Raw genomic sequence first — 23,804 nt, 5'->3', positions numbered from 1 at the left:
AGCCACAGAAACACAGCTGTGGCAGGTAGTCTGATTACGCTCACTCTACTTTCCATAACAGACAAGTAGTATTGTTAATGAATCATTTGTTTGACTTTTCCTCTGAACTCCAGGCAGTGAACGGTGCTGAGGGCTCACCACACAGTGACAGCAACCTAGTAAACACAGTCCACATGGTGGCCAAAGAGGAACGCAAGTGTCACAGCCACACTTTGGTTTACCAGAACCGTGTTTCAGCAGGAAACGAACTTCAGTTAACCTCTACTTCCTAATGTGACTGGGATCCTCTTCTGATGTCATACCGTGTGAGATCCCCGTGTGAGATCCCCGTGTGAGATCCCCGTGTGAGATCCCCGGGGTTACGACAGCAAACACATCCAAAATCAACTAACAATGAGCTATAACCCTAACCTAGCCCAGAGAGGCTATTAGCCTAGCCCAGAGAGGCTATTAGCCTAGCCCAGAGGCTATTGCCCTAGCCCAGAGGCTATTAGCCTAGCCCAGAGAGGCTATTAGCCTAGCCCAGAGAGGCTATTAGCCTAGCCCAGAGAGGCTATTAGCCTAGCCCAGAGAGGCTATTAGCCTAGCCCAGAGAGGCTATTAGCCTAGCCCAGAGAGGCTATTAGCCTAGCCCAGAGAGGCTATTAGCCTAGCCCAGAGAGGCTATTAGCCTAGCCCAGAGAGGCTATTAGCCTAGCCCAGAGAGGCTATTAGTCTAGCCCAGAGAGGCTATTAGTCTAGCCCAGAGAGGCTATTAGTCTAGCCCAGAGAGGCTATTAGCCTAGCCCAGAGAGGCTATTAGCCTAGCCCAGAGAGGCTATTAGTCTAGCCCAGAGAGGCTATTAGCCTAGCCCAGAGAGGCTATTAGCCTAGCCCAGAGAGGCTATTAGTCTAGCCCAGAGAGGCTATTAGTCTAGCCCAGAGAGGCTATTAGCCTAGCCCAGAGAGGCTATTAGCCTAGCCCAGAGAGGCTATTAGCCTAGCCCAGAGAGGCTATTAGTCTAGCCCAGAGAGGCTATTAGTCTAGCCCAGAGAGGCTATTAGTCTAGCCCAGAGAGGCTATTAGTCTAGCCCAGAGAGGCTATTAGACTAGCCCAGAGAAGCTATAGACCTAACCTAGCCCAGAGAGGCTATTGCCCTAGCCCAGAGAGGCTATAGACCTAACCTAGCCCAGAGAGGCTATTGCCCTAGCCTAGCCCAGAGAGGCTATTGCCCTAGCCCAGAGAGGCTATTAGCCTAGCCCAGAGAGGCTATTAGCCTAGCCCAGAGAGGCTATTAGCCTAGCCCAGAGAGGCTATTAGCCTAGCCCAGAGAGGCTATTAGCCTAGCCCAGAGAGGCTATTAGCCTAGCCCAGAGAGGCTATTAGCCTAGCCCAGAGAGGCTATTAGCCTAGCCCAGAGAGGCTATTAGCCTAGCCCAGAGAGGCTATTAGCCTAGCCCAGAGAGGCTATAGACCTAGCCCAGAGAGGCTATAGACCTAGCCCAGAGAGGCTATAGACCTAGCCCAGAGAGGCTATAGACCTAGCCCAGAGAGGCTATAGACCTAGCCCAGAGAGGTTATTAGCCTAGCCCAGAGAAGCTATAGACCTAACCTAGCCCAGAGAGGCTATAGACCTAGCCCAGAGAGGCTATTAGCCTAGCCCAGAGAAGCTATAGACCTAACCTAGCCCAGAGAGGCTATAGACCTAGCCCAGAGAGGCTATTAGCCTAGCCCAGAGAAGCTAGAGACCTAACCTAGCCCAGAGAGGCTATTGCCCTAGCCCAGAGAGGCTATAGACCTAACCTAGCCCAGAGAGGCTATAGACCTAACCTAGCCCAGAGAGGCTATTAGCCTAGCCCAGAGGCTATAGACCTAACCTAGCCCAGAGAGGCTATTGCCCTCACCCAGAGAGGCTATAGACCTAACCTAGCCCAGAGAGGCTATAGACCTAACCTAGCCCAGAGAGGCTATTAGCCTAGCCCAGAGGCTATAGAACTAACCTAGCCCAGAGAGGCTATTAGCCTAGCCCAGAGGCTATGGACCTAACCTAGCCCAGAGAGGCTATGGACCTAACCTAGCCCAGAGAGGCAAGAAGGGCTTTATAGGGCTCACCCTACTTTATAGGGCTCACCCTACTTTATAGGGCTCACCCTACTTTAGACTGGAGTGGAGATAGCACCATGTGGCTTGAACAACACCTGGTGTTATCTCTCTGTAATATAGGCCTAGGCTACCTCACCCTACATTAGACTGGAGTGGAGATAGCACCATGTGGCCTGAACAACACCTGGTGTTATCTCTCTGTAATATAGGCCTAGGCTACCTCACCCTACATTAGACTGGAGTGGAGATAGCACCATGTGGCCTGAACAACAGGGCCTTAACTGGTGTTATCTCTCTGTAATATAGGCCTAGGCTACCTCACCCTACATTAGACAGGAGTGGAGATAGCACCATGTGGCCTGAACAACAGGGCCTTAACTGGTGTTATCTCTCTGTAATATAGGCCTAGGCTACCTCACCCTACATTAGACTGGAGTGGAGATAGCACCATGTGGCCTGAACAACAGGGCCTTAACTGGTGTTATCTCTCTGTAATATAGGCCTAGGCTACCTCACCCTACTTTAGACTGGAGTGGAGATAGCACCATGTGGCCTGAACAACAGGGCCTTAACTGGTGTTATCTCTCTGTAATATAGGCCTAGGCTACCTCACCCTACATTAGACTGGAGTGGAGATATCATCATGTGGCCTGAACAACAGGACCTTAACTGGTGCTATCTCTCTGTAATATAGGCCTAGGCTACCTCACCCTACATTAGACTGGAGTGGAGATATCACCATGTAGCCTGAACAACAGGACCTTAACTGGTGCTATCTCTCTGTAATATAGGCTACCTCACCCTACATTAGACTGGAGTGGAGATATCACCATGTAGCCTGAACAACAGGACCTTAACTGGTGTTATCTCTCTGTAATATAGGCCTAGGCTACCTCACCCTACATTAGACTGGAGTGGAGATAGCACCATGTGGCCTGAACAACAGGGCCTTAACTGGTGTTATCTCTCTGTAATATAGGCTACCTCACCCTACATTAGACTGGAGTGGAGATATCATCATGTGGCCTGAACAACAGGGCCTTAACTGGTGTTATCTCTCTGTAATATAGGCCTAGGCTACCTCACCCTACATTAGACTGGAGTGGAGATATCATCATGTGGCCTGAACAACAGGACCTTAACTGGTGCTATCTCTCTGTAATATAGGCCTAGGCTACCTCACCCTACATTAGACTGGAGTGGAGATATCACCATGTAGCCTGAACAACAGGACCTTAACTGGTGCTATCTCTCTGTAATATAGGCTACCTCACCCTACATTAGACTGGAGTGGAGATATCACCATGTAGCCTGAACAACAGGACCTTAACTGGTGTTATCTCTCTATAATATAGGCCTAGGCTACCTCACCCTACATTAGACAGGAGTGGAGATAGCACCATGTGGCCTGAACAACAGGGCCTTAACTGGTGTTATCTCTCTGTAATATAGGCCTAGGCTACCTCACCCTACATTAGACTGGAGTGGAGATAGCACCATGTGGCCTGAACAACACCTGGTGTTATCTCTCTGTAATATAGGCCTAGGCTACCTCACCCTACATTAGACTGGAGTGGAGATAGCACCATGTGGCCTGAACAACACCTGGTGTTATCTCTCTGTAATATAGGCCTAGGCTACCTCACCCTACATTAGACTGGAGTGGAGATAGCACCATGTGGCCTGAACAACACCTGGTGTTATCTCTCTGTAATATAGGCCTAGGCTACCTCACCCTACATTAGACAGGAGTGGAGATATCATCATGTGGCCTGAACAACAGGACCTTAACTGGTATTATCTCTCTGTAATATAGGCCTAGGCTACCTCACCCTACATTAGACAGGAGTGGAGATAGCACCATGTGGCCTGAACAACAGGGCCTTAACTGGTGTTATCTCTCTGTAATATAGGCCTAGGCTACCTCACCCTACATTAGACTGGAGTGGAGATATCATCATGTGGCCTGAACAACACCTGGTGTTATCTCTCTGTAATATAGGCCTAGGCTACCTCACCCTACATTAGACTGGAGTGGAGATAGCACCATGTGGCCTGAACAACACCTGGTGTTATCTCTCTGTAATATAGGCCTAGGCTACCTCACCCTACATTAGACAGGAGTGGAGATATCATCATGTGTCCTGAACAACAGGGCCTTAACTGGTGTTATCCATGCCTTTGTCACTTCTAGGTTAGACTACTGCAATGCTCTACTTTCCAGCTGCCCAGATAAATCACTAAATAAACCTCAGTTAGTGCTAAATACGGCTGCTATAATCCTGACTAGAACCAAAAAATGTATGATCATATTACTCCAGTGCTAGCCTCTCTACACTGGCTTCCTGTCAAAGCAAGGGCTGATTTCAAGGTTTTACTGCTAACCTACAAAGCATTACATGGGCTTGCTCCTACCTATCTCTCTGATTTGGTCCTGCCGTACATACCTACACGTACGCTACGGTCACAAGACGCAGGCCTTCTAATTGTCCCTAGAATTTCTAAGCAAACAGCTGGAACTTCATGTTTATGGAACGGTCTGCCTACCCATGTGAGAGACGCAGACTCAGTCTCAACCTTTAAGTCTTTACTGAAGACTCGTCTCTTCAGTGGGTCATATGATTGAGTGTAGTCTGGCCCAGGAGTGTGAAGGTGAACGGAAAGGTTCTGGAGCAACGAACCGACCTTGCTGTCTCTGTCTGGTGCTGTTGACCCAGGTCTAAATCAGAACCTGATTAGAGGGGCATCTCATCTACAGTCAAGACTAGATAACTTGGAGAGAGAGAGAGAGAGAGGCATCTCATCTACAGTCAAGACTAGATAACTTGGAGAGAGAGAGAGGCATCTCATCTACAGTCAAGACTAGATAACTTGGAGAGAGAGAGAGAGGCATCTCATCTACAGTCAAGACTAGATAACTTAGAGAGAGAGAGGCATCTCATCTACAGTCAAGACTAGCTAACTTGGAGAGAGAGCGAGCGAGAGCGAGAGAGATAGAGATAGAGAGCAAGAGCGAGAGCGAGAGCGAGAGCGATAGAGAGAGATAGAGAGAGATAGAGAGAGATAGAGAGAGATAGAGAGAGATAGAGAGAGATAGAGAGAGATAGAGAGAGATAGAGAGAGATAGAGAGAGATAGAGAGAGAGAGAGAGAGAGAGAGAGAGAGATAGAGAGAGAGAGAGAGAGAGAGAGAGAGAGAGATAGAGAGAGATAGAGAGAGATAGAGAGAGATAGAGAGAGATAGAGAGAGATAGAGAGAGAGAGAGAGAGAGAGATAGAGAGAGATAGAGAGAGATAGAGAGAGATAGAGAGAGATAGAGAGAGATAGAGAGAGATAGAGAGAGAGAGATAGAGAGAGATAGAGAGAGAGAGAGATAGAGAGATAGAGAGAGATAGAGAGAGATAGAGAGAGAGAGAGGCATCTCAGCTACAGTCAAGTCTATCTGAATGTTATTTATCACCACATAACAGTGCCTGTCTTTACTGGAGTAGCCTGGAGAAGCTAGCCAGTTATAGCAAGCTAGGGTAATTGAAGATACATGCTGTGCTTTTTCCCCAAACCCATCCAGATACAACAGCCTCCCTGTTGGGGGCTCCTTGTCACCTACAACCCCATTCAGATACAACAGCCTCCCTGTTGGGGGCTCCTGGTCACCTACAACCCCATTCAGATACAACAGCCTCCCTGTTGGGGGCTCCTTGTCACCTACAACCCCATTCAGATACAACAGCCTCCCTGTTGGGGGCTCCTTGTCACCTACAACCCCATTCAGATACAACAGCCTCCCTGTTGGGGGCTCCTTGTCACCTACAACCCCATTCAGATACAACAGCCTCCCTGTTGGGGGCTCCTTGTCACCTACAACCCCATTCAGATACAACAGCCTCCCCGTTGGGGGCTCCTTGTCACCTACAACCCCATTCAGATACAACAGCCTCCCCTTTGGGGGCTCCTTGTCACCTACAACCCCATTCAGATACAACAGCCTCCCCGTTGGGGGCTCCTTGTCACCTACAACCCCATTCAGATACAACAACCTCCCGTTGGGGGCTTTGTCACCTACAACCCCATTCAGATACAACAGCCTCCCTGTTGGTGTCTCCTTGTCACCTACAACCCCATTCAGATACAACAGCCTCCCTGTTGGGGGCTCCTTGTCACCTACAACCCCATTCAGATACAACAGCCTCCCTGTTGGGGGCTCCTTGTCACCTACAACCCCATTCAGATACAACAGCCTCCCCGTTGGGGGCTCCTTGTCATGTACAACCCCATTCAGATACAACAACCTCCCTGTTGGGGGCTCCTCGTCACCTACAACCCCATTCAGATACAACAACCTCCCCGTTGGGGGCTCCTTGTCACCTACAACCCCATTCAGATACAACAGCCTCCCCGTTGGGGGCTCCTTGTCACCTACAACCCCATTCAGATACAACAACCTCCCCGTTGGGGGCTCCTTGTCACCTACAACCCCATTCAGATACAACAGCCTCCCTGTTGGGGGCTCCTTGTCACCTACAACCCCATTCAGATACAACAGCCTCCCTGTTGGGAGCTCCTTGTCACCTACAACCCCATTCAGATACAACAGCCTCCCTGTTGGGGGCTCCTTGTCACCTACTCCTCATTTCACCAACTTCATTGGGTAATTTAGCATTTCATTACGTAACCCTCAGTCTACATGTTACACATTGAGCCTCTGTTCGATTGACCAACAAACAACAAGCTAAGTTACACATGAAGTCTTCCGGACACATGTAGTAAAAAGCACATTGAAAAGTTAGCCGTTTTATAAATGAAGCATTTTAAATGTCCTTCTATGTCACAATGTCACATGGATTATATTATTTTTCCATTTAGAAAAAGCCTGTGTTTTAAAATAGTCTCACAAGTATTTGAATATTAAAAACGTTTCTTTGGATATGTGAATATGGTAATAACCATGTAGATCCCTTTAGCACACCCCTACAGATCACAATTTGTCCAGTTTATCATCTCGTTCCCCAGAATGCCCCTCACATCTCCTGCGTTAGAAAGTAGGAGAGAACATGAAACCACTGCTGTGGTAAACCCAGTGATGCTTGGGAAGGAAATGAAGATGAACACAGGGTGTGGTCCAACAGCCAGAGCTCACGCGTTTGTGAAATAACTAAAGAAGTAAAGAGACCACTGATAAGGCGCCTGGAAAATCATCATTGCTAACGGCTCCACAAAGTGTAGAAACGGCTCCACAAAGTGTAGAAACGGCTCCACAAAGTGTAGACACACACACACACACACACACACACACACTCCTGTGCCGTTTCCGAAAGTTGTAGGAAAATACAAAATCACTGATGCATTCTGGTCATGTGGTATTGATTAACTAAATTATCAGATTAATTTATCAAATTATCAGATTAATTTATCAAATTATCAGATTAATTTATCAAATTATCAGATTAATTTATCAAATTATCAGATTAACTTGTCAAATTATCAGATTAATTTATCAAATTATAAAATGTTCCAGTAAGTTCAATACATTTAGTTGATGTCCTACTAAGTTCAATACATTTAGTTGATGTCCTACTAAGTTCAATACATTTAGTTGATGTCCTACTAAGTTCAATACATTTAGTTGATGTCCTACTAAGTTCAATACATTTAGTTGATGTCCTACTGAGTTCAATACATTTAGTTGATGTCCTACTAAGTTCAATACATTTAGTTGATGTCCTACTAAGTTCAATACATTTAGTTGATGTCCTACTCAGTTCAATACATTTAGTTGATGTCCTACTAAGTTCAATACATTTAGTTGATGTCCTACTAAGTTCAATACATTTAGTTGATGTCCTACTAAGTTCAATACATTTAGTTGATGTCCTACTAAGTTCAATACATTTAGTTGATGTCCTACTAAGTTCAATACATTTAGTTGATGTCCTACTAAGTTCAATACATTTAGTTGATGTCCTAAGTTCAATATATTTAGTTGATGTCCTACTAAGTTCAATACATTTAGTTGATGTCCTACTGAGTTCAATACATTTAGTTGATGTCCTACTGAGTTCAATACATTTAGTTGATGTCCTACTGAGTTCAATACATTTAGTTGATGTCCTACTGAGTTCAATACATTTAGTTGATGTCCTACTGAGTTCAATACATTTAGTTGATGTCCTACTGAGTTCAATACATTTAGTTGATGTCCTACTGAGTTCAATACATTTAGTTGATGTCCTACTCAGTTCAATACATTTAGTTGATGTCCTACTAAGTTCAATACATTTAGTTGATGTCCTACTGAGTTCAATACATTTAGTTGATGTCCTACTGAGTTCAATACATTTAGTTGATGTCCTACTAAGTTCAATACATTTAGTTGATGTCCTACTAAGTTCAATACATTTAGTTGATGTCCTACTAAGTTCAATACATTTAGTTGATGTCCTACTAAGTTCAATACATTTAGTTGATGTCCTACTAAGTTCAATACATTTAGTTGATGTCCTACTAAGTTCAATACATTTAGTTGATGTCCTACTAAGTTCAATACATTTAGTTGATGTCCTACTAAGTTCAATACATTTAGTTGATGTCCTACTAAGTTCAATACATTTAGTTGATGTCCTACTAAGTTCAATACATTTAGTTGATGTCCTACTAAGTTCAATACATTTAGTTGATGTCCTACTGAGTTCAATACATTTAGTTGATGTCCTACTAAGTTCAATACATTTAGTTGATACTAAGTTCAATACATTTAGTTGATTTCCTACTAAGTTCAATACATTTAGTTGATGTCCTACTAAGTTCAATACATTTAGTTGATGTCCTACTAAGTTCAATACATTTTTTAATATTGTTGAATTGCGTTTTAATGTCTGGATTGTGTGGTTCCGTTCTGTGTTCTCCACAACAGACCTTCTAGGACCCTGCTGATAGAGAAGTGCTGATTTGTTGCTCTTTACACAGAACAGCGTGACCTGACCATGCTACTTCCCTATGACCTTGTCCAAGAGCAGCTTAACCTCATTATTACCACCTATATTTATTCTCACTAATCAACACGAGGCTGAAACAAAAAACAGTGAACGTGTGGCGGTGATAAAACGCTCGATGGGGACAGATGTTTTCCTCCGGGTCACAATGCAGGAGGACGACAGCTCGTTTCAGCCTCCAACAACGGCCTCGGAAAACGGTCCATCTTTCAAACGTTGGAGGGCCTCCCGGGCCCCCTCTGTCATGCAGTGATATCCTGACTGGCTGAGGCGGTTAGAGAGAGAGAGACAGGCTGCAGGTGCTTCCTGTGGGGCTGAGGGAAGAGCTAGAGCATTATGGGGGAGAGGGGAAAGACCTCAGGCTTCCTCTGGCCTGCGGATTGAAGAGGGTGAGCCACAGAACACCCAGCCTGGCACCATTGTGCTCAACCCCTCCACACCCCGGGACACTGGCTGTGCACGGCAACGAGACAAACCAGCCGCTCGGTCACTGCCATCCAGAACCAGGGAATAACTAATAGAATGTAAATGTAGACCGGTGGAGCGCCCTGCACTGACTGACCCAGATATAGCCTTGGCTCCTGACTGCTCGCCAACTGAGATTTGTGAACAAGGACCGTTGTGACAGAGCATGACGCCACTAGCAACAGTCTGTCCAAGTTATCGACAATCTAAATGGGTTTTATAAATTAGGCTCCAGAATCCTGCATCGATGGCCTGATGTTGATTCAGAGACATGTGACTCTCTCCACTAGGAAATGGTCATTCTCCTGCATCGATGTTGATTCAGAAACATGTGACTCTCTCCACTAGGAAATGGTCATTCTCCTGCATCGATGTTGATTCAGAAACATGTGACTCTCTCCACTAGGAAATGGTCATTCTCCTGCATCGATGTCCTGATGTTGATTCAGAGACATGTGACTCGCTCCACTAGGAAATGGTCATTCTCCTGTATCGATGTTGATTCAGAGAGATGTGACTCTCTCCACTAGGAAATGGTCATTCTCCTGCATCGATGCTGATTCAGAGACATGTGACTCTCTCCACTAGGAAATGGTCATTCTCCTGTATCGATGTTGATTCCCAGAGACATGTGACTCTCTCCACTAGGAAATGGTCATTCTCCTGTATCGATGTCCTGATGTTGATTCAGAGACATGTGACTCTCTCCACTAGGAAATGGTCATTCTCCTGTATCGATGTCCTGATGTTGATTCAGAGACATGTGACTCGCTCCACTAGGAAATGGTCATTCTCCTGCATCGATGTCCTGATGTTGATTCAGAGACATGTGACTCTCTCCACTAGGAAATGGTCATTCTCCTGCATCGATGTTGATTCCCAGAGACATGTGACTCTCTCCACTAGGAAATGGTCATTCTCCTGCATCGATGTTGATTCCCAGAGACATGTGACTCTCTCCACTAGGAAATGGTCATTCTCCTGCATCGATGTTGATTCCCAGAGACATGTGACTCTCTCCACTAGGAAATGGTCATTCTCCTGTATCGATGTTGATTCCCAGAGACATGTGACTCTCTCCACTAGGAAATGGTCATTCTCCTGTATCGATGTTGATTCAGAGACATGTGACTCTCTCCACTAGGAAATGGTCATTCTCCTGTATCGATGTTGATTCCCAGAGACATGTGACTCTCTCCACTAGGAAATGGTCATTCTCCTGTATCGATGTCCTGATGTTGATTCAGAGACATGTGACTCGCTCCACTAGGAAATGGTCATTCTCCTGCATCGATGTCCTGATGTTGATTCAGAGACATGTGACTCTCTCCACTAGGAAATGGTCATTCTCCTGCATCGATGTTGATTCCCAGAGACATGTGACTCGCTCCACTAGGAAATGGTCATTCTCCTGCATCGATGCCCTGATGTTGATTCAGAGACATGTGACTCTCTCCACTAGGAAATGGTCATTCTCCTGCATCGATGTCCTGATGTTGATTCCCAGAGACATGTGACTCTCTCCACTAGGAAATGGTCATTCTCCTGCATCGATGTTGATTCCCAGAACCATGTGACTCTCTCCACTAGGAAATGGTCATTCTCCTGTATCGATGTTGATTCCCAGAGACATGTGACTCTCTCCACTAGGAAATGGTCATTCTCCTGCATCGATGTTGATTCCCAGAGACATGTGACTCTCTCCACTAGGAAATGGTCATTCTCCTGCATCGATGTCCTGATGTTGATTCAGAGACATGTGACTCTCTCCACTAGGAAATGGTCATTCTCCTGTATCGATGTTGATTCCCAGAGACATGTGACTCTCTCCACTAGGAAATGGTCATTCTCCTGCATCGATGTTGATTCCCAGAGACATGTGACTCTCTCCACTAGGAAATGGTCATTCTCCTGTATCGATGTTGATTCCCAGAGACATGTGACTCTCTCCACTAGGAAATGGTCATTCTCCTGTATCGATGTTGATTCAGAGACATGTGACTCTCTCCACTAGGAAATGGTCATTCTCCTGTATCGATGTTGATTCCCAGAGACATGTGACTCTCTCCACTAGGAAATGGTCATTCTCCTGCATCGATGCTGATTCCCAGAGACATGTGACGCGCTCCACTAGGAAATGGTCATTCTCCTGCATCAATGTCCTGATGTTGATTCAGAGACATGTGACTCTCTCCACTAGGAAATGGTCATTCTCCTGCATCGATGTTGATTCAGAGACATGTGACTCGCTCCACTAGGAAATGGTCATTCTCCTGCATCGATGTCCTGATGTTGATTCAGAGACATGTGACTCTCTCCACTAGGAAATGGTCCCTGAAGAACTGACTTCCAGTGAACAGGCTTTATTTTGTGTCACAGAATTCCCTCAAATTAAAGACTTTATCCACCACAGATCTGTCGTTATTATTTTTCAAAAAACACGAATTGAAACGGTATCGTCTTCACTTAAAAATATAAATAAAAGTTGTGTTCGGTGCAAACGTCAAAGTACACGTAGAAGCCATATATAAAACACATGCGATGGATCCCAACGCAAAGATGATCTGAGAGATCTGGACACCAAGCTGAGCCAAATCCACGACACGCTGGAGAAACGCAGGACGATAAATCGCTAAAACGGTGAAGAAGCTGTTGGACGGGAAGACGCTGGAAAACCCACAGCAGAACATGAGAATCATTTTAATTGGATCATGGAATCGAAGCTGGTAGATGGCGACAACTTATTGGTCAAGAGAAGCTTGGTCCTTCCCAATAGTAATAATTCCTAATAGATTTGCTTCTATCAAGACTAACTCTGTCTAAGTCTTACGAATACCTGGGACGCAAAACAGATCTATAAATGGAGGCTGTATAGACTTATTTTGAACTGTGGACGCCGTTTTCCCACCCGTGGTTACGTGGTTGGGCATAATCACATCTTTGGGGATTGGTGCATTGTCCGTTCTCATACAGACAAATCAATACAGATATACCCTACACCAAACCAAGTGGAACATTATTTCACTCCAAAATGTGATTTAGTCTCAGATGTGATAGGGCATGGCTGCTGTCTTGACTGAATTACTATTTATATTCAACGTCTGTCTGTCTGTCTGTCTGTCTGTCGCCGGGTGTTTCACTGACGTCTGTCTGTCTCCCCAGACCTGACAGCCCTTAACCAACACAAAAACATCCTATGGCGTTCTGCATTAGCATTGAACAGCCCCAGTGATATGCAGCTGTTCAGGGAAGCTAGAAACCAATATACACAGGCAGTTAGGCAGGCAGGCTAGCTAGCTTTTTCAAGCAGAAATTTGCTTCCTGCAACACTAACTCAAAAAGTTCTGGGACACTGTAAAGTCCATGGAGAATAAGAACACCTCCTCCCAGCTGCCCACTGCACTGAAGATAGGAAACACTGTCACCACTGATAAATTAACCATAATTGAGAATTTCAATAAGCATTTTTCTACGGCTGGCCATGCTTTCCACCTGGCTACTCCTACCCCGGTCAACAGCACTGCACCTCCAACAGCAACTCGCCCAAGCCTTCCCCATTTCTCCTTCTCCCAAATCCATTCAGCTGATGTTCTGAAAGAGCTGAAAAATCAGCTGGGCTAGACATTCTGGACCCTTTCTTTCTAAAAATGATCTGCCAAAATTGTTGCCACCCCTATTACTAGCCTGTTCAACCTCTCTTTCGTGTCGTCTGAGATTCCCAAAGATTGGAAAGCAGCTGCGGTCATCCCCCTATTCAAAGGGAGGGGGGCACTCTTGACCCAAACTGCTACTGACCTATATCTATCCTACCCTGCCTTTCTAAGGTCTTCGAAAGCTAAGTCAACAAACAGATTACCGACCATTTCGAATCTCACCATACCTTCTCTGCTATGCAATCTGGTTTCAGAGCTGGTCATGGGTGCACCTCAGCCACGCTCAAGGTCCTAAATGATATCTTAACCGCCATCGATAAGAAACATTACTGTGCAGCCGTATTCATTGATCTGGCCAAGGCTTTCGACTCTGTCAATCACCACATCCTCATCGGCAGACTCGACAGCCTTGGTTTCTCAAATGATTGCCTCGCCTGGTTCACCAACTACTTCTCTGATAGAGTTCAGTGTGTCAAATCGGAGGGTCTGCTGTCCGGACCTCTGCCAGTCTATGGGGGTGCCACAGGGTTCAATTCTTGGACCGACTCTCTTCTCTGTATACATCAATGAGGTCGCTCTTGCTGCTGGTGAGTCTCTGATCCACCTCTACGCAGACGACACCATTCTGTATACTTCTGGCCCCTCTTTAGACACTGTGTTAACTAACCTCCAGACGACACCATTCTGTATACTTCTGGCCCTTCTTTGGACACTGTGTTAACAACCCTCCAGGCAAGCTTCAATGCCATACAACTCTCCTTCCGTGGCCTCCAATTGCTCTTAAATACAAGTAAAACTAAATGCATGCTCTTCAACCGATCGCTGCCTGCACCTGCCCGCCCGTCCAACATCACCACTCTGGACGGCTCTGACTTAGAATAGGTGGACAACTACAAATACCTAGGTGTCTGGTTATACTGTAAACTCTCCTTCCAGACCCACATCAAACATCTCCAATCCAAAGTTAAATCTAGAATTGGCTTCCTATTTCGCAACAAAGCATCCTTCACTCATGCTGCCAAACATACCATCGTAAAACTGACCATCCTACCAATCCTCGACTTCGGCGATGTCATTTACAAAATAGCCTCCTATACCCTACTCAACAAATTGGATGCAGTCTATCACAGTGCAATCCGTTTTGTCACCAAAGCCCCATATACTACCCACCATTGCGACCTGTATGCTCTCGTTGGCTGGTCCTCGCTTCACACTCGTTGCCAAACCCACTGGCTCCATGTCATCTACAAGACCCTGCTAGGTAAAGTCCCCCCTTATCTCAGCTCGCTGGTCACCATAGCATCTCCCACCTGCAGCACACGCTCCAGCAGGTATATCTCTCTAGTCATCCCCAAAACCAATTCTTTCTTGGCCACCTCTCCTTCCAGTTCTCTGCTGCCAATGACTGGAACGAACTACAAAAATCTCTGAAACTGGAAACACTTATCTCCCTCACTAACTTTAAGCACCAACTGTCAGAGCAGCTCACAGATTACTGCACCTGTACATAGCCCATCTATAATTTAGCCCAAACAACTACCGCTTTCCCTACTGTATTTATTTATTTAGCTCCTTTGCACCCCATTATTTTTATTTCTACTTTGCACATTCTTCCACTGCAAATCTACCATTCCATTGTTTTACTTGCTATATTGTATTTACTTTGCCACCATGGCCTTTTTTTGCCTTTACCTCCCTTCTCACCTAATTTGCTCACATTGTCTATAGACTTGTTTATACTGTATTATTGACTGTATGTTTGTTTTACTCCATGTGTAACTCTGTTGTTGTATGTGTCTCACTGCTTTGCTTTATTTTGGCCAGGTCGCAATTGTAAATGAGAACTTGTTCTCAACTGACCTACCTTGTTAAATAAAGGTGAAATAAAAGATAAAAACATTTATTATGACTTTTATTATAAAACTTTCCTATTATTTCTCTCTGGTCTTTCTCTCTGCATTGTTGGCAACGGCCAGTCAGTCAGCATTTCACTGCACCTGTTGTTTACCAAGCATGTGACACAATCTGATGGTGCTAATGAGACCATTAACATGCAAAGGCCTGTCATCGTCCTCTACAAACACACACCGGTCGGCCCTAGACAGCCTATGCAAATTACAAAACCGCCAGAACAACCCAAAATAATACAATGACGTTTGTTTTGGGCTCTAAAATGTGTTTATTGTGATCAAGTTCGAACCCCATGATCGACTATTTTAAAGTTGGCTACAAATAGACATTTAAACAGTGATCCATTCTGACTGCTACATATCTATTTAAATAGTGATCCATTCTGACTGCTACAAATAGACATTTAAACAGTGATCCATTCTGACTGCTACATATCTATTTAAACAGTGATCCATTCTAACTGCTACATATCTATTTAAATAGTGATCCATTCTAACTGCCACATATCTATTTAAATAGTGATCCATTCTAACTGCTACAAATAGACATTTAAACAGTGATCCATTCTAACTGCAACATATCTATTTAAATAGTGATCCATTCTAACTGCTACATATCTATTTAAACAGTGATCCATTCTGACTGCTACATATCTATTTAAATAGTGATCCATTCTAACTGCTACATATCTATTTAAATAGTGATCCATTCTAACTGCTACATATCTATTTAAACAGTGATCCATTCTAACTGCTACATATCTATTTAAACAGTGATCCATTCTAACTGCTACATATCTATTTAAACAGTGATCCATTCTGACTGCTACATATCTATTTAAAAAGCGATCCATTCTAACTGCTACATATCTATTTAAAAAGCGATCCATTCTATCTGCTACATATCTATTTAAAAAGCGATCCATTCTAACTGCTACATATCTATTTAAACAGTGATCCATTTTAACTGCTACATATACATTCAGCAACATGGCTTCAAATTCAAATACTTCCAGCTTCATGCGCCATCGGGAGTTTTCCATTGGAACACATGGATGACATCACCATTTATTGGTTTTCATGTCTATGCCACCCTGCGCCATTGTCCAGCTCCCAGTCCTCCTGCCTGCGCCATTGTCCAGCTCCCAGTCCTCCTGCCTGCGCCATTGTCCAGCCCCCAGCCACTCTGCCTGCGCCATTGTCCAGCCCCCAGTCCTCCTGCCTGCGCCATTGTCCAGCCCCCAGCCACCCTGCGCCATTGTCCAGCCCCCAGTCCTCCTGCCTGCGCCATTGTCCAGCCCCCAGTCCTCCTGCCTGCGCCATTGTCCAGCCCCCAGTCCTCCTGCCTGCGCCATTGTCCAGCCCCCAGTCCTCCTCCCTGCGCCATTGTCCAGCCCCCAGTCCTCCTGCCTGCGCCATTGTCCAGCCCCCAGTCCTCCTGCCTGCGCCATTGTCCAGCCCCCAGTCCTCCTGCCTGCGCCATTGTCCAACCCCAGTCCTCCTGCCTGCGCCATTGTCCAGCCCCAGTCCTCCTGCCTGCACCACAGTCCAGCCCCTACCCACCCTACCAGCACCACAGTCCAGCCCCCACCCACCCTGCCAGCACCACAGTCCAGCCACCACCCACCCTGCCAGCAACACAGTCCAGCCACCACCCACCCTGCCTGCGCCACAGTCCAGCCCCCACCCACCCTGCCCGCACCACAGTCCAGCCACCACCCACCCTGCCAGCACCACAGTCCAGCCACCACCCACCCTGCCTGCACCACAGTCCAGCCACCACCCACCCTGCCTGCACCACTGTCCAGCCCCCCACCACCCTGCCTGCACCACAGTCCAGCCCCCACCCACCCTGCCAGCACCACAGTCCAGCCACCACCCACCCTGCCTGCACCACAGTCCAGCCCCCACTCACCCTGCCAGCACCACAGTCCAGCCACCACCCACCCTGCCTGCACCACAGTCCAGCCCCCACCACCCTGCCTGCACCACAGTCCAGCCCCCACCACCCTGCCTGCACCACAGTCCAGCCCCCACCCACCCTGCCTGCACCACAGTCCAGCCCCCAGCCCGGGTCACAGTCCAGCCCCCACCCATCCTGCCTGCGCCAGCCAGCCACCAAGCGCCACAGTCCAGCCCCCAAGCACCACAGTTCCCTACATAGTGCACTACTTTAGACCAGAGCCCTATTCCCTACATAGTGCACCACTTTAGACCAGAGCCCTATTCCCTAAAATGTGCACTACTTTAGACCAGAGCCCTATGGGTCTTAGTGCACTACTTTAGACCAGAGCCCTATGGGTCCTCGTGCACTACTTTAGACCAGAGCCCTATTCCCTACATAGTGCACTACTTTAGACCAGAGCCCTATGGGTCCTCGTGCACTACTTTAGACCAGAGCCCTATTCCCTACATAGTGCACTACTTTAGACCAGAGCCCTATGGGTCCTAGTGCACTACTTTAGACCAGAGCCCTATGGGTCCTAGTGCACTACTTTAGACCAGAGCCCTATGGGTCCTAGTGCACTACTTTAGACCAGAGCCCTATGGGTCCTAGTGCACTACTTTAGACCAGAGCCCTATGGGTCCTAGTGCACTACTTTAGACCAGAGCCCTATGGGTCCTAGTGCACTACTTTAGACCAGAGCCCTATTCCCTACATAGTGCACTACTTTAGACCAGAGCCCTATGGGTCCTAGTGCACTGCATAGGGGGTCATTTGGAAAGCAGATGAGGATGGGCTGAGGAAGTCTGATAACCAAAGGACGATTCAAACAGATGACAGGCAGGATGGACAAAACAATGAGCCTTGATGTTGTCAGCACTGGACACAAACACTTCAATAAGAGGGAGACTGAAGGTTAACTTCCTAACGATATGAACACACCTTGTTTGCCCTTTGAACTGAAAATCATTAACACACTTTCAGGCACTACTGCAATGTTTCCCGTTTTAATGTCACATGAACAAGCACAGTGAAATGACTGTCTGGCAAACTCAATGTATTGCACAGTGTAGGTCTACAGCTGGAATGTTAAGCTCCCAATGCTATGATGAACCCAGTGTAAATAATGTATTATGACTGGTGTTAACAGTAAACTGACACGCAACTAGGAAGTAGCCTAACCTCTATACCTCAGAGACAATACAATATCCAGGCTGAAACTGGCTGAACAAGGAAACATACCTGTCATCGTTCTGACAGAAGCAACAATGACAGAGTAGATAGATAAGTGGCCCCAGGTCATAACAGGCATGTTAGGCCATAACAGGCCAAGCCCTTGATCATGGGTCTCAGTTACATTACATGACATAAGAGTTTTCTGTACGGGGGAGTTTTGCAAAGAGCCCCGACTCTCAGTCTAAACGTGTCACTCGCAGTACGGTTTTGGAAGCATAAGGACCATCCTTCTGTGGTCCTTCTGTAGCTCAGTTGGTAGAGCATGGCGCTTGTAACGCCAGGGTAGTGGGTTCGATCCCGGGACCACCCATACGTAGAATGTATGCACACATGGTAAGTCGCTTTGGATAAAAGCGTCTGCTAAATGGCATATATTATTATTATTATATTATTATTATCCATATCTCCAAGAAATAATAATAATTTAAAGAAAGGTTCAATTCATAAACACCTTTTTTAGGGTTAGTGTTCCCACACAGTCATATCTCCATGTTAGAGCGCGTGCTTACAGAAAACAGATGGAAGACAGAGTCGACTACCTGTGCTAATTAGCTATCTGCTTCACGGAAGACACGGACCTCACAAATGTGTCATCACTGACAAATACTGTAGACTGTAACTGTGTTAAAACCAGTTTGTGAAATTATTTTGTGATATGAATGTATGTTTCTAGAACAATACCACAATTTGAGAATCAATTCACCTTTAGATGGGAGTGTTTGGCTGATTTGGCTTCCAGAACCAATCTTCCCTTAAAACAGAACATCTCAGGTCCTTGGGACTATATGGGGTAAAGTTAGGCGACTTTAGTCCATTATATTGGTCTATAACAGGCCACACCACTTCCCCCTCTGGCTGGTGTGCTGCTGGCAGGCTTTATTTCAGTTCTGGAGGGGATGGGGCTGGAGTGGTGTCATTCATTCAAATCCACCCCATGCCACAATACTCCACATCAAAAACAGCTGGGGCCAAATACAGTGTTTCTAGTTAGTCATGGCTAACGTGTAGCTAACTATATTAAGATAATTTACTACTGAATAGACAGCTTAGCCGATGACTTGATTGCAAGCTAACGTTGGCTAGCTACATAGCTAATGATAAATATTGCTATGGATGAAACGTTAGCTAGCTAGCTACTTAGCTAAGGATAAATATAACTGCTGTAATGTTAACTAGCTAGCTACTTAGTTAATGATACATATTGCTTTGGATGTAACGTTAACTAGCTACTTATTGATACATTTAGCTACGGCTGTAAGGTTTGTTATGTGATTAATATGTTCCCCAGTTTGTTTGATAGCTACTTACCAAGCCAACTATACAGCAACGTTTTAAGATCACATCGATATAAACAAGACTCAGTATTATCAAATGAAGCTAGCTAGCTAACCTGCTAATGCAACTAGCTAGCTAACCTGCTAATGCAACTAGCTAACCTGCTAATGCAACTAGCTAGCTAACCTGCTAATGCAACTAGCTAACCTGCTAATGCAACTAGCTAACCTGCTAGCTGGCCAACTAGTTAGCTACCCTGCTAATACAATTAGCTAACCTGCTAATGCAACTAGCTAACCTGCTAGCTTGCCAACAACCTTGGGCATAACGAGCCACACCCATCTATTGCTATGTAGAGTTGTGACATGTCACCCTCCCTACCTGACATTACAACCATCATATAAAACGTTACAACACATGACATATGAACACGATGTTTTGACGTGTAAACACCGGGTTTTTGTCTAAAGCTAGCTCACCCTGCTCACTGTAGCATAGCAACTAAACCCTGGTCACTGTAGCATAGCAACAACGGGCTGTGAAGATATGTAGCTCACTGACGTTAACTGGCTTGGGATTTGGATGCTAACAAACAAAAGGTACTTTCAGTGTACTGTTCTACTTGGACCACCAACGATAAGACAATAAAATACATTTCTCTTTAAAATACACATTTCCGTACCGAAGTGTCGGACCGACACAAGCGGTGTCGGTGCTCTCAATTTCTTGCAAAATCCGTTCGTGCTCCGTTATACACTCCACGGATTCATTGTCCGCCATGTTGCTGGTAATCATCACAGTGTCGAGCGGTGACGGTGACACTGCGGTGAAACGGGTCAGTACCGGACTCGGTCGGTAAGGGGCGTAACGTTACCGGTGTGTGATGTCTTAGTGACAGCCAAAAGGCAGATGTTTACCCTGTTAAGAACCTACACATCAGTGTCAAATCTGATGTATTCGTCTATACAGTTAACTGGCCTTAGATCAGTAGAGGAGGGGGATCTATGAATGAATAGTCCCTACTTATAAATTTATATTAATAGTAACAGAATGAACAACATCACGAAATAGTATTCTGTCCATGCTACATTTCCTTTAAAACTTCACTTCCATTGTTCAATTAATTACAAAAAGTACCTTAGCTATTTGTACAGATAATTGTTTCCTGGTGAGAATAAAACTAATTGATTGTAATCACAATTAGCTATTATGAATAGATGAAAATGTCTCACATTTGACTAATGAATCTGTTCTACAATAGTTTGAACCTTGTTTGTTTTTTTTTATCCACATTTGGATAAAATTGAAAGTACCTTAATGTGGTTCCCAGGGGCAAGTCCACGGATTCAAGTTCAGCAAAAACAGTTCCAAAGCCCTTCTCGTCATCTCTGCTACCATCATCTTCAGGAATATCTGGTAAAGGTTTCTCCACTCTATCGCTGGACATTTCACAATTTCTAGCTTTGTGGAGAGAGTGATGGGAGATTTGTGCAGTAGGATATAGCTGTGGAGAGTTCCTGGTCACACACCTACTGGGGTCAATCAGGCTGTCAGCAGAATAAAAGCAACGAAGGGGAAACCGTCAACCTTGTGATCCGAGGAACTTTGAATCCAACAAAAAGAGTTCATTGCTTTTTTTGGTTAAATAGTGCCACGAATAACCCCATTCAACATAGAACGTTTACAAGACGTATGTAAGGAGTTCGTTTCTGGATAAATTGATTTTCCGTGCGGGTTTGAACAACACTCCTTCATAAATACATTTAATATATTTAGGTGAACTTGTTACGTGTCAAACTCATTCCACAGAGGGCCAAGTGTACTCCCTAGTACATGGTTGATTAATTAAGGTCACTAATTAGTGTTGAACTCCCCTCACCTGGTTGTCTAGGTTTCAGTATTGAACTCCCCTCACCTGGTTGTCTAGGTCTCAGTAAGGAACTCCCCTCACCTGGTTGTCTAGGTCTCAGTAAGGAACTCCCCTCACCTGGTTGTCTAGGTCTCAGTAAGGAACTCCCCTCACCTGGTTGTCTAGGTCTCAGTAAGGAACTCCCCTCACCTGGTTGTCTAGGTCTCAGTAAGGAACTCCCTCACCTGGTTGTCTACGTCTCAGTAAGGAACTCCCCTCACCTGGTTGTCTAGGTCTCAGTAAGGAACTCCCTTCACCTGGTTGTCTCAGTAAGGAACTCCCCTCACCTGGTTGTCTAGGTCTCAGTAAGGAACTCCCTCACCTGGTTGTCTAGGTCTCAGTAAGGAACTCCCCTCACCTGGTTGTCTAGGCCTCAGTAAGGAACTCCCCTCACCTGGTTGTCTAGGTCTCAGTAAGGAACTCCCCTCACCTGGTTGTCCAGGTCTCTTGTAAGGAACTCCCCTCACCTGGTTGTCTAGGTCTCAGTAAGGAACTCCCGTAACCTGGTTGTCTAGGTCTCAGTAAGGAACTCCCCTCGCCTGGTTGTCTAGGTCTCAGTAAGGAACTCCCCTCACCTGGTTGTCTAGGTCTCAGTAAGGAACTCCCCTCACCTGGTTGTCTAGGTCTCAGTAAGGAACTCCCCTCACCTGGTTGTCTAGGTCTCAGTAAGGAACTCCCCTCACCTGGTTGTCTAGGTCTCAGCCTAGGTCTCAGTAAGGAACTCCCCTCACCTGGTTGTCTAGGTCTCAGTAAGGAACTCCCCTCACCTGGTTGTCCAGGTCTCAGTAAGGAACTCCCCTCACCTGGTTGTCTAGGTCTCAGTAAGGAACTCCCCTCACCTGGTTGTCTAGGTCTCAGTAAGGAACTCCCCTCACCTGGTTGTCTAGGTCTCAGTAAGGAACTCCCCTCACCTGGTTGTCCAGGTCTCAGTAAGGAACTCCCCTCACCTGGTTGTCTAGGTCTCAGTAAGGAACTCCCCTCACCTGGTTGTCTAGGTCTCAGCCTAGGTCTCAGTAAGGAACTCCCCTCACCTGGTTGTCTAGGTCTCAGTAAGGAACTCCCCTCACCTGGTTGTCCAGGTCTCAGTAAGGAACTCCCCTCACCTGGTTGTCCAGGTCTCAGTAAGGAACTCCCGCACCTGGTTGTCTAGGCCTCAGTAAGGAACTCACCTGGTTGTCTAGGTCTCAGTAAGGAACTCGCCTGGTTGTCTAGGTCTCAGTAAGGAACTCCCCTCACCTGGTTGTCTAGCTCTCAGTAAGGAACTCCCCTCACCTGGTTGTCTCGGTCTCAGTAAGGAACTCCCCTCACCTGGTTGTCTCAATAAGTAACTCCCCTCACCTGGTTGTCTAGGTCTCAGTAAGGAACTCCCATCACCTGGTTGTCTAGGTCTCAGTAAGGAACTCCCCTCACCTGGTTGTCTTGGTCTCAGTAAGGAACTCCCCTCACCTGGTTGTCTAGGGCTCAATAAGTAACTCCCCTCACCTGGTTGTCTAGGTCTCAGTAAGGAACTCCCCTCACCTGGTTGTCTATGTCTCAGTAAGGAACTCCCCTCATCTGGTTGTCTAGGTCTCAGTAAGGAACTCCCCTCACCTGGTTGTCTAGGTCTCAGTAAGGAACTCCCCTCACCTGGTTGTCCAGGTCTCTTGTAAGGAACTCCCCTCACCTGGTTGTCTAGGTCTCAGTAAGGAACTCCCGTCACCTGGTTGTCTAGGTCTCAGTAAGGAACTCCCCTCGCCTGGTTGTCTAGGTCTCAGTAAGGAACTCCCCTCGCCTGGTTGTCTAGGTCTCAGTAAGGAACTCCCCTCGCCTGGTTGTCTAGGTCTCAGTAAGGAGCTCCCTCACCTGGTTGTTTAGGTCTCAGTAAGGAACTCCCCTCACCTGGTTGTCTAGGTCTCAGTAAGGAACTCCCCTCACCTGGTTGTCTAGGACTCAGTAAGGAACTCCCATCACCTGGTTGTCCAGGTCTCAGTAAGGAACTCCCCTCACCTGGTTGTCTAGGTCTCAGTAAGGAACTCCCCTCACCTGGTTGTCCAGGTCTCAGTAAGGAACTCCCCTAACCTGGTTGTCCAGGTCTCAGTAAGGAACTCCCTCACCTGGTTGTCCAGGTCTCAGTAAGGAACTCCCCTCACCTGGTTGTCTAGGTCTCAGTACTGAACTCCCTCACCTGGTTGTCTAGGTCTCAGTAAGGAACTCCCCTCACCTGGTTGTCTAGGTCTCAGTAAGGAACTCCCCTCACCTGGTTGTCCAGGTCTCAGTAAGGAACACCCCTCACCTGGTTGTCTAGATCTCAGTAAGGAACTCCCTCACCTGGTTGTCTAGGTCTCAGTAAGGAGCTCCC

The 23,804-nt window shown here is 46.2% G+C and overlaps 1 protein-coding gene and 1 long non-coding RNA gene across 3 annotated transcripts in view; both read right to left on the bottom strand.

Moving 5' to 3' along the window:
• The window catches only part of exoc6 (exocyst complex component 6), a 157,940-nt gene extending 137,546 nt beyond the window's left edge, over positions 1-20,394 (bottom strand). Inside the window, exon 1 of the mRNA XM_052509014.1 lies at positions 20,240-20,394. Within this exon, the coding sequence (XP_052364974.1) occupies positions 20,240-20,352 (113 nt within the window). The 5' untranslated portion in view covers positions 20,353-20,394. The remainder of the gene's footprint in view (positions 1-20,239) is intronic.
• A 1,785-nt stretch (positions 20,395-22,179) lies between these two features.
• LOC127924363 (uncharacterized) lies at positions 22,180-22,573 on the bottom strand. Of its 2 annotated transcripts, none has more exons than XR_008117724.1 (3): positions 22,534-22,573; positions 22,378-22,449; positions 22,180-22,269 (listed from the first exon to the last, which is right to left on the bottom strand). It is a non-coding gene; the product is annotated as an uncharacterized LOC127924363 (long non-coding RNA). The 2 variants fall into 2 exon arrangements; XR_008117723.1 differs by having other exon boundaries at positions 22,189-22,269; positions 22,378-22,413; positions 22,534-22,558.
• Positions 22,574-23,804: the final 1,231 nt, after the last annotated feature.

Source organism: Oncorhynchus keta, unplaced genomic scaffold (genome assembly GCF_023373465.1).
Source record: "Oncorhynchus keta strain PuntledgeMale-10-30-2019 unplaced genomic scaffold, Oket_V2 Un_contig_3979_pilon_pilon, whole genome shotgun sequence".
In the NCBI taxonomy this organism is placed as follows: Eukaryota; Metazoa; Chordata; class Actinopteri; order Salmoniformes; family Salmonidae; genus Oncorhynchus; species Oncorhynchus keta.
This window is presented reverse-complemented; position numbering and strand designations above follow the sequence as displayed.